Source organism: Haliaeetus leucocephalus, unplaced genomic scaffold, assembly GCF_000737465.1.
Source record: "Haliaeetus leucocephalus isolate CR32 unplaced genomic scaffold, Haliaeetus_leucocephalus-4.0 Scaffold450, whole genome shotgun sequence".
In the NCBI taxonomy this organism is placed as follows: domain Eukaryota; kingdom Metazoa; phylum Chordata; class Aves; order Accipitriformes; family Accipitridae; genus Haliaeetus; species Haliaeetus leucocephalus.
In genome coordinates this window covers 19,684,136-19,700,709 of record NW_010972886.1, presented here as the reverse complement: position 1 = coordinate 19,700,709, position 16,574 = coordinate 19,684,136, and the positions used below count along the sequence as shown (strand labels likewise).

Here is a 16,574-nt window from a genome sequence, read left to right as displayed (position 1 = left end):
GAAGCCACCATCCTTCTTTATTGTTATTTGGTTTTGCACAGAGCATGCCTTGCTTTTACAGACAGTTCTGTATTTGTAATGCTAACTCGTCAAGCATATGAGACGTGCTACACTACCTGAGCTTCGGCACTTGGCACACAAGATTTTGGCGGCAGAGGAGGAAGGCTGTTTAGCAAGGATCACTGCTATCACCTCTGCTGCGGCTGAGGCTTTGGAGCAAAACAGCACTGATTTACAGAACAGAACATGGCTGCTCTCCCTGGCTTTTCAACCAGCCTGGGGCATCAGTCACTTTACCTCTGTTACCTCCTACCTTAAACCTCATCCACTCAGGCTGTAAGAGCAGCACAGAAGATTTCTCTTTCTGTGTGGTTTCACCACACCTGGCACAAAAGACTTTGCTCCCCTCATGAGTGCAAATCTTTCTGCAGAGCCCAGACCAACGTGGGAGCTCTCTTCCTTACCACCTGCTCAGTCACCAGCAGCACCAGGCAGCAAGAGAGTCACCCGCCCTTCTGCCTGAGCTTTGAGAAAGAAACCTAACTCATCTCCGTTTCCTAACAGGGACAGCAAGGAAATAACAAAGAACTTGCACATATGGGTAACCAGTATCTGATCTGGAAAATTCTTTATGCAGTCCATGAAAAAAATCCATTTTAATTAAATACTGTTATTTTACCCACTGCTGTGCACTAAATTAAACTGCTTCAGCATTAGTATATAAAACCATTATTCTGTGCATGCATAAGTGAGTTTATGCACGTGTCTGTGTATAAAAACTATACAATTAAGCACTGCTTAAAATGCAAATGACAGATGATAAAGACTCCATCCTGACTGTATTAAATCTTGACTTGGGATGTTGTATTAGATCCTCGGTCGTTTAAAACTAGTGTAAACTCAATGAAGTCAATGGAGCTAGTAATAATTTACATCAGTGGAAAATCTGGACTTTTGATTTTTAAATACTTACTACTGGCAAGAATTGAAAAACAAGCAACAAAAATCCAGTTTGTAACATGGGGCCAGATGTTATTTTTCTTCTTTTACAGTAATAGCTCAAAACCCCAAATTTAAAACAGAAACTCTAATAAAGACTTGTCCTGGGACAGATCCTGGAGTTACATCAGCTTTCACCCCCAAAGGCACTGAAATTTAAATTAAGACTTGAGGCCCTCGTTTACACATTCATGTTCAATCTGCAGAATACCATGGACACACTGAAATTTAAAGCATGTGCTTATAACCACTTGCCCTGATTTTCTTCATTATCAAGCTTACTCCCTCTACCCTTCTGGCAGCACAAAGAGACTTTAAAATAGGATAAAATTTATATATTTTTATTGCGGAAGGCTCGTCAATAGGCCTAAAGTTGCAGAAGGGGTCTTGGCAGGAGACCCGCTGACCACCACCCAGCCCCAGCACAGCAGCGGATGGGCAGCTTGCTGGTGGGCTCCCTTCAGCAGAAACCCGGCTAAGGTGGTCACGCCTCCCCTGGGCAGAGACGGTGAGACTGCAATGGTGGCGGCCCTTCCCTCCACCGGCAGAGCTGCTCCGGACAGAGGACAACAGCCCCCAAGGCTGGTGGTCCCTGTGCTCAGCTCTCTCCTGCATCACACCTTGTTTAAGCAGCTCTGGCCGCTGGCTCCAGCCCAGGCCGCTCTCCAGAGGTCACTACCCACGCGTAGCCCGCTCCTCAGCTCGGATCGAGCTCTCTCCACCGTCTCCTTTCCAACCTACCGGCATTTCCATCCCAGAGGCATCACCACATGCCAGAGCTGCAGATGCTGCTGCTGTGTCCTTCTCTTGCTTTAAGAAGGGGGAAACGATGCGGCGGCCCAGAATACCTGTTGCGGTCCTACAGAAAACCCTCCTTCCTCCAGTTTTGCACAAGGGACCTGGATCTGTCCTACCTGCACAAATAAACGCTGAAAACATTGTGTCATCAAGGGCTAAACCATCACTTGATGTAAGCCAGCAGAGTTCGGCAGAGCCTGTCAGACTTACATCACCTAAGAATCTGCCCAGAGTTTGCCCACAGGTGGACAACTTAATCTCTCTACTAATAAAAGACAGGAAACATAATTTAGATTATTCCGAAGTCCCCCTCCCAAAATCTGTGTTTGTGCTACAGCACAGCCATGGCTTGCAGACTTCTGCAGCCCTGTGAGAACTTGCATCTGTTCTGAGCTCCAAAATGGTTTAAAAAGCCAGCTGTCACTGCTCTGGGAGAAGCCAGCAGCATAACAAGATGTTGCAGGAAGTATGTTCACAGAATAGGAGCTTGGTGGATATAGGATGCTGGGGAGAATTATGACATTTTACAAAAATGCAGCAATGTATTTTTAAATGCTTAAGTGGACAATTTGCGTTTACCATGACAGAAGAATAATTCAGGTATGTAAAAAAACCCACTATTCTGGTATCTGGCCAATATAGAATATCTACATCTGGTACACATTTACTTTTATTACAGCTGCGAGTCGTTATTTGTACTTCAGTAATGCCCCAAGGCCACGCTGCGTCAAGCAGCTTGCATCTCCTAAGTAAGCGTCAGTCACCGATTTGATCAGAAAGACAGTCCAAAAAGGATCGTGAACACAATAGCTTGCAATTTACAGATTTTGAATTGGTAATAACTCCTTACAGCGTGCTTTTCATCAGCACAGTCTCTACGCTGCCCGTCAGCATTAGCTGTGCCGTCTTGCCGCTGAGGCACAGAGAGGACCGGACCCACATCTCCCAGCAGACCCACGCCAGAGCCAGGGAGAGAAAACACCTCTCTAGCACCTCAGTCCGTGGCTCCCTTCCACAGATCCCCTCCGGCAGCAGGGCCGGGAGCGAGAAGGCTGCCCTCATTCCACCCGGGAGCCTGCAGCAGACCGGCAGGAGGAGAGATGACCACCGGCACGGACCAGCACCACCACACAGAGGACCGCTGGCTCTTCCCAGCTGCCAATCCAAAAAAAACCCACAACAGTCCTGCTTTCCATGCTCGGCATATGAAAAATCCAAGCACGTTTTCTTCCAAGAGAAAGGAAGAAGTCTGACTCGACACTTTTTTTTTTTCACCTCCTTCTTAGAAATTCAGGTCTCAGGCTTCATGGAAGACTTCTCAGATTACTAGAGCGATGTACTACAGCAGCCTGGCATCCTGAGGTGTCAGAGAAGTAAAACCCAGATCAGAAAGCTATGATATGGTATTTATTGATTTCTGATGTCCTGCTTTGCTTCTTAACACCTTTTAAATGCAAAGATTTGGAAGCAATGGTTCCTCTTCAGTATTTTAAAGCTCTCTGCTGCCTTTTCCACAACACACAATAACCAAAGGAGCAACCCAAGCTCACTAAAAGTTCAAGGAAGCAAGTCTCATTGCTGTAAATAAAATGAGCACCAAAAACCCCAACCAAACAAAGAAAGCCCAAAAAAGAAACCTGAGAAAATTTCTGGGAATTTTGAAGTCATTTCAGAGGGCAAAAATAATCATAAAAAGGGACACAGGGTTCTCCCCCTCCACTGCTGTTATTCTAAACATGGGTTCTTGCTACGTAACTGTAGTACTGGTTGATGACGTACTTGGGAAAATATTTTCCCCCTCTTTGTACTGAAGAATGTTGATATTTGCTACCTGCATTTTTTTTTCCAGAGATAAAGTAGGCAGCTCCTTTAGAGAGGATGTAACTGAAAAAAATGTGTTCGTCCCCTATGAAGTTATGTGTGCAAACACAATCCATCAGATCATCCAAGGAATATTTGAGTTCCATTGCAAAACAGCTGTGCTCCACCTCATATTTCCTTTCTTTGTATATATACATTTATTTTTACATGGCCCTCTCTATCAAATAAGACTGGAATCCCACAGGTTGAAAGCTGTGTTTTATCCAGACTGATCACTGTCTTTGAAAAGGAAAGAACTTACAACAGGGATAAAAGAGGCTGCCTTTACATCAGATAAGCACTCTGCCGTGTCTACTTTTTATTTGTTTGGCAAGTCTACATAAACAACAAAACAAGTTTCAAACTCTTAGCACACTCCAGAGCAGACCATGACCAGGATACCCACAGGTAGAGCATTTCAGCGGGCAGGTCTTCGGGCACCAGAAGCTTGAGTCCAGGGATGACCACGAGGGCATTTTTGGTCTCTGACAGAGATGAGAAGCAGCTGCTCCTGCAGGCACAGGTCACCTAGGCTCCACGTCCCTTCAGCAGAGAAACCAGCTCGCCAGCAGTGCCCTCCTGCCTTTGGTCTCCAACACAAAAATCCCCCCCACACGTTCAGCGACCCATTTCCTCCTCCAGGTTTACATGGGCATGCCAGAAACCTCCCTCTGCAGTTGCACAGCCCTCCCCTCCCAGCAAGGACACATCCCAATGCCTCCACTTGGTCATGCTCAAGTCACAGGCCTGAAAGGATCTTTAGTAAAAGCATGTACGATGCAAAGCTTTCTCACCGTGATTAGTAGCATCAGGGTCAGTATTTCACATCTAGACAATATTTAGCACAGCCAAAGGCTGCCAGATTAGCAATCCCTAGAGAACAAGTTTAATTAAATGGTGACTAGTAGGTTGCAGGCAGGTCATTTCATTACAGTCCAAATGAAGACTAGAAAGAGAAAAGAGATCAGAAGCTGTAGCCCTATCTATGGGCTTACACAGTCCATAGTTTTTAGCTGAGTATCTCTCTCTCCATAAGCCCTTGCACTGTATTTCAAAAACTAACTAACTAAGCAGCCTATTGTTAGCAAAATGCTGTGAAATACAAGAGGCTAAGGTTTGGATTTTGGCAAATCTACTTGGCTGTGGGTGCTTCCAGGCACCTGGAGGGACAGGGATGAAAAGGGAACAAGAGGTTGAAGCAGTAAGGACTCATCTGCACCGAACGATCTCTTCAAAGTATCAGATGCAGACCTTATGGGGGTACTGCAACTGTGTGCTCCCTACCACTATTATTGCTAAATTCTCCCAGCCGGCAATTCCACATCCAGCATTCCCTATTCCAGGTTTTGTCAGTAAAGCTCGCTGGCAGCCTAAAGCAAAACACCGACTTGATAAATGGGATACTAGGAAGAGCTACCATGCCAAATGGGTTGCACTTCTTACTGGCTCTCAAGATGTCCTCCTGTGTCTTTGATAGCAGCAGGTGTACAGGTTAAGATCTGTTCCTTGTTCCCTGTGGGATTATTCCTTCCCCCCCCTTGTCATCATTTCTCAAGACTATCAACATGCTTCTTGGGTAGCAACAGTCAATTATCCTTCGGCATTCTTCACTCAACACCCAGCATGATATACAAATCTTCCATAAACACTCCGCAAGGCCCTTACTGCACAGCTAGCATATGACAATACAGTAATTTCGACCGGAAACAACAATTACAATGGGAACATGCTAATCGCAAGTATCACCAATTAGGCAAATGAGTCCCAGTAGGTGAGATTTTGCAGACTACCAGTGCACATCTCAGTCGTGTTGCAACACAGAAGGCTGGAGGCTGAGTAAGCCAGGAGCCAATGGGTCTAATGAGATTCTTTTCTATTAGAACAAGTAGTGGTTTAATTACAACTGTTTGATACATATGCAATGATGTATTCTGCAAAAATAAACAGCAGCTTTCTGATGAGGGCACTGTGGGCTCACGAGTTCACTACCTTTCCCCTGCCTACAAACCATAAAGGTGATGCTGGTTTGGGGATTTGGGTTTTACTTTGTTGTTTTGCCACTTAGCTCCCCTTCCTTTTCTGATTCTGTTGTTTCATCAATGCAAGAGAACACACTGAGGATAAACTGGGAAATAGCATTGCCACCTCTTGATTTTAATCACAGAGCTTGTTATTTTTCTCCCTAAAGCTTCAACTCCTGGATTCGCACACATAATCACATGGGAACACTGGTAAAATTTCAGCAGAAAGAATGCCAGTGGCCTCCTGTATGTGCACAGAGGATCCTGTTTTCCAGGGAACTGCATGATTTTGGAGATCAGAGTTTTTAAGCACCCAGCAAAAAGCAACTGTTCTGAGCTTTCCCTTTGGCATGTGGTCCAGGTACAGTCCTGCTGTACAGTCCGCAGCAGATCCTGCCTCAGAGTGGCTGGTGCTAAGGAATCTGCTCACCTACATGCCAACGTAACACAGCAACACTTGTGTTGTTGCCCCCTTAGATGACTGAAAAGTCCTAAAGAAAGGACTTGTGACCACCTCTTCAAAGAGATCCTGCAATCCAACAGTCCCCACAGGTCAAGGCCCTGCAAAATACAGCCCAGAAAGCAAACCCCGCAGCAAGAACACAGCTCAGCCACAACCAAGGCTGATTCAAATACATGCTTCGCTCGGCTTCAACTCCAGAGCAGCTGAACATGTTTATAAATAAAGCAGCAAAACCAAGTCACAAAGCAACTCCAGAGCTAGGAGGTTCACAGTGCCAAATCCCAGCCTGAGGATAATTGTTCTGACACTGCAGCAAACGAGCACCATATGTACATGTGTGCACGGCCAGCCCAGAGGCAAGTGGCAGTGCCAGGCCCCTGCGGGGCAAGCGTTCCCACGTTACGCTGGAGCATTCAGCCCCTCGCTGCCTGCTGAAGTGGTAGGAAGGACACCAGTCCAGCTCCCAGCCTGTTCACGTGCACTACATCGGCACAACCCAGGAGAACACCAGGCTTCCCAAGGCTCCTGCGTGGAGCTCACCAACCAGCATCTCACAGCTGGTGTCCTCCACATGACAGGAGACTATTACTGAGAAAGACACCCTCCTTCTGAAGGGGAAAGAGATGCTGTATTTTCCACTCCCTTGGCCAGCTCTTGCAATGGTAAATGGCTCCTCCCTGTTAAAAACATTTCTTGGCATAACCTTTCCCTGCTAGGTTCAAGGGTCTGCTTGTCCCTAGAAGTTCCCCGTAATGCCACCCATTTGGTGGGATACTGACATTGAAACTGCCACCAGGTAGACTAAATGTCTTCCCAGTCACGAAAATAAATTCTCATTCTAGTTCATTGCAAGACAAAAAAAAAAAAACCAAAAAACAACCTAACTCCACTGAGAGAAGAGAAAGATACTATTCAGAAGTTTGCAGAAGATTTCTGGAGCCTGAGAAATCATTCCAGGGACCAGGTAAGTGGAAAATACCCTCCAAAACCCCAGCTGCTTTAATATCAAAGAGCAGAATACTTTCCACCATCTGCAAGTTATCTTTAAGTATCCCTTGCAGCTTTTTACAACTTTCATAGGTCAACTTCCCTGACATAGGCTAACAAGAACACCTGCGAACAAAATCACGTCATGCTCTCCCCTGTGTCCAACAAGGCTTGTCCTACCTGAAACATAGGATGAGAGGCTTGTAAATAGCAGAGACATGGCGTGCACATGTCTCTGCTGACCCAGTTTCACCTGAATCTGAACTTGGCTCCACAGACACACTCCAGCTGCCAAAAAAAACAAACAAAAAAACACCAAACCCCGCAAAAAGATAATTACAGGTAAGTGAGCTGAGTGTACCCATTATCAGATCAACACTGTAACAACCTGCAGTTAATGCATTTGTGCGTAGCCCCTGGCAAACACCTGTGAAAAGGAAAATCATTCACAATATTTCTAACAAACCAAGGAGGCAGGGTCAGCAAGGAAGAACTCTTCCAAACCCAGTCGTTGCCTCACATTTTCCCCTCAACCAGAGATATAGGTTGTAGGGGCATGCAGCCTAGCCAAAACCATGTTTAGTTAAAAAGCAGGGGTCAGACATGGAGCTTTGCCCACACTGGTGTTGGTCTCTTCCAGCCTCAACTCTTGGGGCCAGGTGACAGCACCACAACCTCAGCTCTTGTTCCCATCAAGAGAACATCTCTCCTTCCTGACTGCAGGAAAAGATAACCCAACTCCATGCCAGCACACAAACCTAGAAGAAACAAGCATGCTTTTTATTTTTATTTCTGAGGTTTTAACCCCAACATCATGGATTTCTAATGCTTTAGGTTTGGAGTTGATGAAGCCTTTCTGTGCTGCTCGCCATGAGGAGTGGCACAGCAGCCTTCCAAGGCAATGGTGCATCACTTGTGACCCTCTGCCCCCAAAGCACGAGCCCCAGTGTTCTGCACTTTTAGTACAGGAAAAAACCCTGCCATAGGTACACTTCTGTTTTAGTACTGCAGACCACAATCCCCAGACAGAGGACTCCTGTACCAGGGTGGGACAAATGACAACTCTTGTTTGCAAAGCACCAAGGAGGGAAAATAAAAGAAAAGTGAACGACAGTACGCTGAAGTCCTTGAAACTGGAATTCCTTGGATCATTGCGATACTGGGCACCAAAACCATTAAACCATTTTAACCTAGATGAGAGGCAGTGGAGGGGGGCAAAGGGAAAGGGACATGGCCACATCTGCCTGCAGAGTGCACAGAGGTGACACCCAGCTGCAATGGAGCATCCGTGGCCCGGAGCAGCCCCAGGTCCCGAGCCCCAGCCTCACAGTACCTGCTCACGTCTGCCTTTGCAGACAGATGACCCTTACCAGCACGTAAGCAATCCGCTCCCATCAAGCAGGAGAGCCTGGTGAGCATTACTCAGTCCTCTTCCCTCTCAGCCTTCACTCAAGAGGATTCACACCCCTGACTTCTGTCAAGTCTTCTCTTGTTGCGGGGGAGGGTGGAAGAGAGCAATCAACAGACAGAAGCAGAGTGTGTGAGCAGAAGTTCGAGCAAATTTCTGTCAAATTCACAAAAGCATTATGGCTGAGGGAGGGAAGAATGTCTTTTTTATATTCCTCGAGGGCATTTTGTTACTAAACTTACAGCAATTTATTTTTCTAATGTTTCCACAAGTGAAAGCAAGGTTTTGCAACTTGCTAGGCAGAAACAAATTTTTACTTTCCGTTTTGCTAGGAAAAAATTAATTTTGCTTGAGGGAAAGCAACCTTTTTTTTTTTTTAAAGTGCATTTTTGTTCAGACAGGAGGAAAAAAAAGAAGAAAAAAAAAATCAGTCTTCACATAGCATATTATATCTGCTTGTGAAGAAGGCCTTCCTGAACTCGGCAGCAGTGGAGCAAGAGCAGTCTTGCTCACTCTGTCAGCAGCTACTTCCAGCACCTTTCCAGAGGAATTCCAGAGGAATTTTGTTTTCTATGTCTTCCCATTTCCCATCCACAAGCCTATCCCACTAAAGCAAAACCCAGGCTTGTAAAGATACCACTCCTTGCACCTTACAGAGGCAAAACACAGAAGGATGTTCAGAAAGCAAAGAATCCAAGCCTGGCACCATATCTCCAGGTACAAAAGCCAAGAGGCAAAAAGTCCATGTTAGCAAGGGAGATGAAGGAGTCACCATCACCCTCCGCACCCAAATATCAAGTGTCTACTAAAATGATGAACACATCTTACTCACATTTAATTTCTGTGTCTTCTCCAGCCTCAGTGCAAATGGGTATCAGCCCCGCAACCCAGACTCTGCTGCCCAGATATGCATATCCCCAAACGCTGACAGACCGTGCTGTTGTACATGCAGAAGCATGAACACGAGCTGGAATCTCAGGACAATTCCACCCATTAAAATACTTCAGTGCTTGAGCATCTCCTTTAATACACATTGTTTCTAGCACGCAAGTCCATCATAGACTGCGCTACAATTTTGGGATCTGCTAGGCACTTTTGCCACTGCCATGATCTCCTGTGCAGTTTTCATAGAATCATAGAATGGCTTGGGCTGGAAGGGACCTTAAAGATCATGTAGTTCCAGCCGCCCTGCCATGGACAGGGACACCTTCCACTATAGACTAGGTTGCTCCAAGCCCCATCCAGCCTGGCCTGGAACACTTCCCAGGATAGGGGCATCCACAATTTCTCTGGGCAACCTGTTCCAGTGCCTCACCACCCTCACAGGGAAGAATTTCTTCCTTACAGCTAATCTAAATCTACCTTCTTTCAGTTTAAAACCATTACCCCTTCTCCTACCACTACACTCCCTGTTACAGAGTCCCTCTCCATCCTTCCTGTAGGCTCCCTTTAAGTACTGGAAGGCCGCTATAAGGTCTCCCCGGAGCCTTCTCTTCTCCAGACTGAACAACCCCAAATCTCTCAGCCTGTCTTCCCTCAGAGGAGAAGTGCTCCAGCCCTCTGATCATCTTCATGGCCCTGCTCTGGACTTGCTCCAACAGGTCCATGTCCTTCTTGTGTTGCAGGCCCCAGAGCTGGATGCAGTACTGCAGGTGGGCTCTCACCAGAGCGGATTAGAGGAGCAGAATCCCCTCCCTCGACCTGCTGGCCACACCGCTTTTGATGTGGCCCAGGATTCAGTTGGCTTTCCAAGCTGCAAACCCACATTACCAGGTCCTGTTGAGCTTCTTGTCAATCAACAGCCCCAAGTCCTTTTCCTCAGGGCTGCTCTCAATCAGCCAGCCTGTATTTGTGCTTGGGATCGCCGCAACCCATGTGCAGGACCTTGCACTTGGCCTTGTTGAACTTCATGAGGTTCGCATGGGCCCACCTCTCAAACCTGTCAAGGTCCCTCTGGATGGCATCCCTTCCCTCCAGCGTGTCAACGGCACCACACAGCTTGGTGCCGTTGGCAAACTTGCTGAGGGTGCACTCAATCCCACTGCGTTCCAATAGTTCCTCTTCTAGCACCAGCAATGTTTTTATAGGTAAAGACACAGGTCTCATGCACTGTGTGTGTTCTCTGGTTGTCATTCTGGGCATAACCACCCAGGACAACTCAGACCACCTAAAGCTGAGCACATGCGTAAGTCTTTGCACACGTGAGGGTGTAGAGATGGTTTCCTCTTCAGCACAGACAGCTGCTACTGTTTTGGATGAAAACCACCTGCTCGGCCTGTGCTTCAGCAAATCCACACCCCAGGGTGAGTTCAAGGAAAGAGGACTGCATTGCTCTGTTTTAACACAGAGGAAACACCACTTTGGAGATGATGTTATCAACCAGGAGAGCGCTTACTGCTAACACCAGCACCAAAGCACGAGACTCCTCTCCCACAGCAAGAGAAAAAAGGTACAACAACCAACCACAGTTTCTTCTCCTTCCACCCTCCAGCCACGCCACACACCAGGCAGAGCTCGGTCACCGAGCTGTTCACCAAGAAACCAGTGGTGGTTGCCATCATCTCACTACCTGGGTATGCAAAACAGAGGGGAGCAAACGTTTAACAGGAAAGAGATCAGAAAGCACAAATACACATGAGGTGGTTTGGGTTTTGTGGGTTAAGGTTTGTGGTTCGATGCAAAAAGGGCTCTAAAGAAATGGTAACAAGCATAAGCAAGCAGTCTGGAAGAGTTACCTACTTCATAGCCAAGCACTACAAATTACATTATCATAATCTATGACTCACTGGAAAAATATGGATAAAAGAGAAAGTTGCTTTTGAAATAAGAGGAGGAAATGTAAGAAATAATTGCATAAAAACTTCTTTGGCTGTTTAATTTAAACACTTCTGTGCCTGAAGGTCTAAATGAATATACCGAGATCTTTTAGTTTCTGCAGTAATCATGTATTTCCTGCTATTACTGATAATGACTTTTAAAACAGCACACTTAAGCAGAGCTATTATTTTATTTACAGCCTTTCCAAGGTGGGAGTGGCGGCCGGGCACGTGGGAAGCAGTAACACCGGAGGAGGAACAGGATGACAGCTTGTCAGCGGAAACATATGTCAGTCTAGTGAGGAGCTAACAAGGGGTGGCATCCGGACCTTGGTGTGCCACAAGCAAGCAGCCTCTAACAAACTTCTAGACACATTATGTCCCATCCTGACACAGCCTATGAGCTTGTCACCTTCATGACAGCTGATAAACCAAGTCTGAATTAAGAGCAAGTTTCTCCGAATTTCTGTAGTGCAACCTTAGCTCTGAATTTGGTAGCACATGGACCTGACCCAAAGCTCAACATTAAATCAGCTTAATCCTTTTTGTTGGCTTCCAGTGAGCGAGTCATATTTCTAAACAGGACTAGGTGGTTCAATGATACTTTGCCTGAAGTAACGCAAGTATTTCTCACTCTTTCCTCATCATCTTTTGTATTAGCTAAAACTGTCTGCCAAACCTAGCCCAAAATCACAAGTGTTTTAGTTAAACAATATCACTTTTTTTGTGAATAATCTCTGTCCAATTTTTTCGTCCATCTCTAGTTCCACACGCCTTCACATGGGTACTGCAAGGACGAGAGGACGGTAGGAGAGGCCAGATGAACATCTGCTGCACGACAGCAGTCAGGCACTCCCTTGAAGAGCCACCAGGGATCCAAGAAGGATGGGCTAAGCAGGTAGGATTACAGGACTGGAAAAGAAGGGAACAGGAGACAAGAGACCAGAGTCTCTGTAGAAAAGAAAAGTGGGCTGCTTTGTTGTTCTGCCTCCACAAGCACTCAACACCATCAAATACAGCAAGAGGATCAGGGCAGAGCAAACGATGAATATTTCTCAGCTTCTTTCTGTTAACAGGACTCACAGCGATAAGGCTTAAATTGACGTTTCAAAGCATACTGGCAGGTACTCAGATCCCACAGCAACAAGTAGCTAAAATAACCTAGCAGATTTGTAAAGATAGGGGTCTTTTGAGGCTAGCATTTCATCTCATCCATTTGCCAAGCCTTGCTACTTTCCCTGCCTTTTTTGGGGAGCACACTTTTTCATCAACATCATCCATAGCTGAGCACCAGCTTGCAACTGCTTCTAAAGCCAGTCACTCAGAGCTGGACCCTAACCAAGTCATATGCACAACACTTAACCAACTCTGTCAGCACCGAGAGGGCAAGGGAGCTAGAAGAAAGGTTACCATGTCATCATTGCATCAGCTAAGTTCGACAGATTTCTGAAAGGAAACATAGTCCCCTCTCATCTACTACCCCGATACAGAAGCAGCCATCCTCCAGACTGAGACTTGCAAGATTTATTTCCAAGTGCTGTACTGCGGGGCTCAAAAATCCCCAGGGGTTCAGTGAATCAGGGCTAGAGTACAGAACAAGCAGTGCATTTTAAAGGTAACTGCTCAAAAAGACCACATTATCACTCCATTTGCAACAGCTTCAGAGTGAAAAATTACAAAAGGACAAAAAAAATTTACAAAAAACGGTATTTAGGCTGGATTCGGTCCATTTCACCCCTTTAATATTTCTACAATGTATGTTTCAAAGGAAAAGTGAGCAGAAACCCCACTATTTGGAACAGTTCTGATGATAAAATGCTACTAGATAGCCCAATGGATAAACCATTAGAAAATAAAACCAGCAGTTTGCACATGTCATGCCAGGCTTTCAAATGAGCCTGAAAATACATACGCAGTTAAAGAAAAAAGTTCTTTCCTTTAGCACGCAAAAATGTGTTTACTGCCAAAAGACTAAAAAAGCCAAGTGTTGCAAAAAAAACACAAAACACTTCAAAATGAGGCATTTTATTTCCCTCCCCCAACAGATGAGGTGAAACTGCTTTTTTAAACACTCACTTTTGCCTAGCTGTAGGTGTTTATACAACTTAATGTTGGAAGTAAGCAGGAAAAAAAATTGTCTTTTCAGGCAATATTCTCCTATCAATACTCACCAAAGGGAAAGAGAAGCACCTGAAGGCTGAATGTACATAAGTACATGCCTGCAGGGATGCTAAGGAGGTTTAAGTTCTGCTCATTCCCAAGTAACAACAGACACCTGAGGGTTAGTTTATGCACCACATGTGAATTATGCTCAGCAACATCACAATTTTAGCCAAATTGCCTCAATTTCCTCGAGCAGCACTCTATAGGCAAGCACTTAGTGAAGGCAAAGGCAGACATGCTTAGTGAACTCTTGTGCTTCTTGGCTACTGCACTAGTTCAGGTCTCTATTGTCACTTCAGAGTTAGACACCATTCGGGGGCCTGATCCAGCACTAACACAGCCAGCAGGAGGAGGACTGTGCTGCCCTGAAAGGGCATTGAAACAAGCCTTCGACCAGCTTTAAGAACAACAATTACTAGCGTCAGAACTGTACATGGATTTGAACCGCCCTATTGCTACCTACACTTTTAAACACAAAAGCTGTTCTTAGGAACTGCACTGAAGGTCTCTTCATCCTAATCTGCTGGGATGATGGTTAACCTTGCATTAGACTAGATTGACCTCAGCAGCCCAGCTCCATCATCAGGTCCCATTTCAATCTCCTGAATGGCTGTTTTACCCTTAGCGTTAGAAAAAAGAGCAGCAGGATGAAGTTGTATGGGCTCACGACTGGGGCCCCATTTTGTGCTGGATTCAGAAACCTGGCATCATTCTGAGTTGCAGGGAAAATTCTGAAATTCTTCCCAAAGCACAACTAACACCACTTGGCTTTCTCATGTTGTGTTATCATACACAGCAGAAAAATCATTCAGAACAAGACAACATACCGATGCTATTTACAGCATCACTTCTACCAGCTCTTTAACTCACTTAATTTGCTGAAAAGCAGAACTGAAGTATTCTGCACATGGCCTACAGTCCACTGAAGTCATCAGGTAACTTTCACAGACACTTCAACAGAGTCCCACTCCCATTCAAACCAAGACAATTCAAACATTTCTGACTGTCATCCAGCCTAGCATTAATGATTTACATTTACACTATGATAATGGTCCAAATGAAATCCACAAAACAACACAAGGGACCTAAACTTTGCTACTTTTACTTTCTTTTCTACAGTACTTTTAATCAGTTTGCTATTACAGAATGTATCCTGTTGTAATGTCATGATAATTCAGAGAAAAAACAGTAATTCACCTAGGTATTTCTACTTTCTCTCTCCTGAATGCTATACAACGTACTTAGTAATTATTGTTTTATCTTCTGGAAAAGGGGGAGAAAAAACACACACCACAAATAAAATCCCACACGCTTCCTACAGGCTACTTTATTTGGTGAAGGCAGCTGAGGATAGTGAGATAGCAGGTGCTGATGCACCAAGAGCAGTGGGGGAAAGGTTACTACAGATGCTGATGTGAAGCTGTATGACTGGATCTGTACTACATGGGAGACACGCAAACAAGTGAAAAATTGAACAGAAGAATTTTTGTACTAGTTTTTACTGCCTAAAAAAGTCTATAAACATCCATCTGTCCAGAAGTATTATTAAGGATGACAGTGGAGGAAAAATTATAGGCAGAGAAGTGCAGCAAGAACTGCATTTGTTAGAATTTCTCTTGGGGCATGTAACCTACGTAAGTCCCGAAGAATGGAGAAACACCTTTCCCCTCCCCTCCCTGAACTTTGAGGCAATGAATGACATCCAAGCTCTGCTGTGAAAAGAAAAAAAATAAAGGACTGAACATGTTACAAAGCCTTCTCTTTTAATAGTGGTATCTTATGATTTCTGTTTAGGTAGAAATAAAAACAGTGCAATTGATCGGATGCAAATTGAAGACTCCCCATCTTATCGTCCATGGAAAGTTTTTTTGTACAGGGTTGCAAGTGATTTGTCCTTTTAACTATGGGACAGGAAACTGCCCCTCTAAATAGAGGGGGGCTCTTTCAGAACAAGCACCAAAGATTTACAAAAAGCCCCAAATAGCTCAGGGAAAGCAAGTTCAAAAAGCACATCAGCTCATCTCCTACATTTAAATACCCTCTCTAGCCAATCTGCCTTAATCCTGGCTGCAGGTGGATCCCTGAGGAAGTGGGACACATGAAGCATACGAACTCAGCCAATGTGTTTGTGCGCACCTCCCGCAAAAGCTCCTGAATATGTCAACCGACTTCAACAAAATATAACAGAGCAGCAGAGCAATGACATTAAGTTCCTATGAGTTTCATAAAAACAGGAGTCAAGGAGATGAGGACCACCCCGCTAAGGTCTCTCCCCAAGGAAAAAGCTACATTATGAACTGAGCCCTATTTCTCATCAGCAGACCCAACCCAACCTGAAGCTACAGAAGACTGGGTTTCTTTGGGTCTACTGCCGGTGAAAGTCCTTGTACTAAATATATGACTACCTACTAATTTCTCAGCTAATAATCCTACTAGCATACATCATCACTATGTACATCCCACCGCTAGAACTGCATGCAATGTTTATGCAAAAACCACAGAAGACATGCTTGTTATGATCCCAGCACTTGGCTGTTAGTATATATTAAACATGGTCTTGTACTCTAGCTGACAGCAGGTCCTCCTCTTAACCCCAGCTGCTGAGGGAGTTTGCAATACCGATATGGTACATACATAGAAGGAAAAGAAAAAGCATATTTACGGACTTAAAAATAAGCAAGTACAGGTTTTTGGCAGTAAAGGTGATACCAGTACAGATACCTGGAGGTAAGAAAGCCAACTGTAAGACTGAGGAGCCAGAAGCAACTTTCATTCCTACCTGGTTCAGTGCAATTTCTGACATACGGCTGCCCCCCATCCTCTGGGACGTCAGTCGTGTTCTCATTTGCTTGCAGTAGCTGTCTCCCGCTCCATTTGTCATTACTTTCCACAGAAAAGCTCAAGGCATCATAACCTAAAGGAAAAGAGCAACAGATACATGAGACTGCACAGCAAAGGCAACTCCTGATTCTATTCCTGAATGCTTGAAGCAGCCAAATCATTTGTATTTCAAACCCAGTGTCCCTTGGGTTAGAAACAGTGGTGTTTCTAATCCCACT

At 45.1% G+C, this 16,574-nt stretch overlaps 1 protein-coding gene across 1 annotated transcript in view; it reads right to left on the bottom strand.

Moving 5' to 3' along the window:
• Positions 1-16,574, bottom strand: part of SLC24A3 (solute carrier family 24 (sodium/potassium/calcium exchanger), member 3) — a 262,150-nt gene that overhangs the window by 137,790 nt on the left and 107,786 nt on the right. Inside the window, exon 2 of the mRNA XM_010575076.1 lies at positions 16,295-16,459. Coding sequence (XP_010573378.1) covers positions 16,295-16,459 — 165 coding nt within the window. The remainder of the gene's footprint in view (positions 1-16,294; positions 16,460-16,574) is intronic.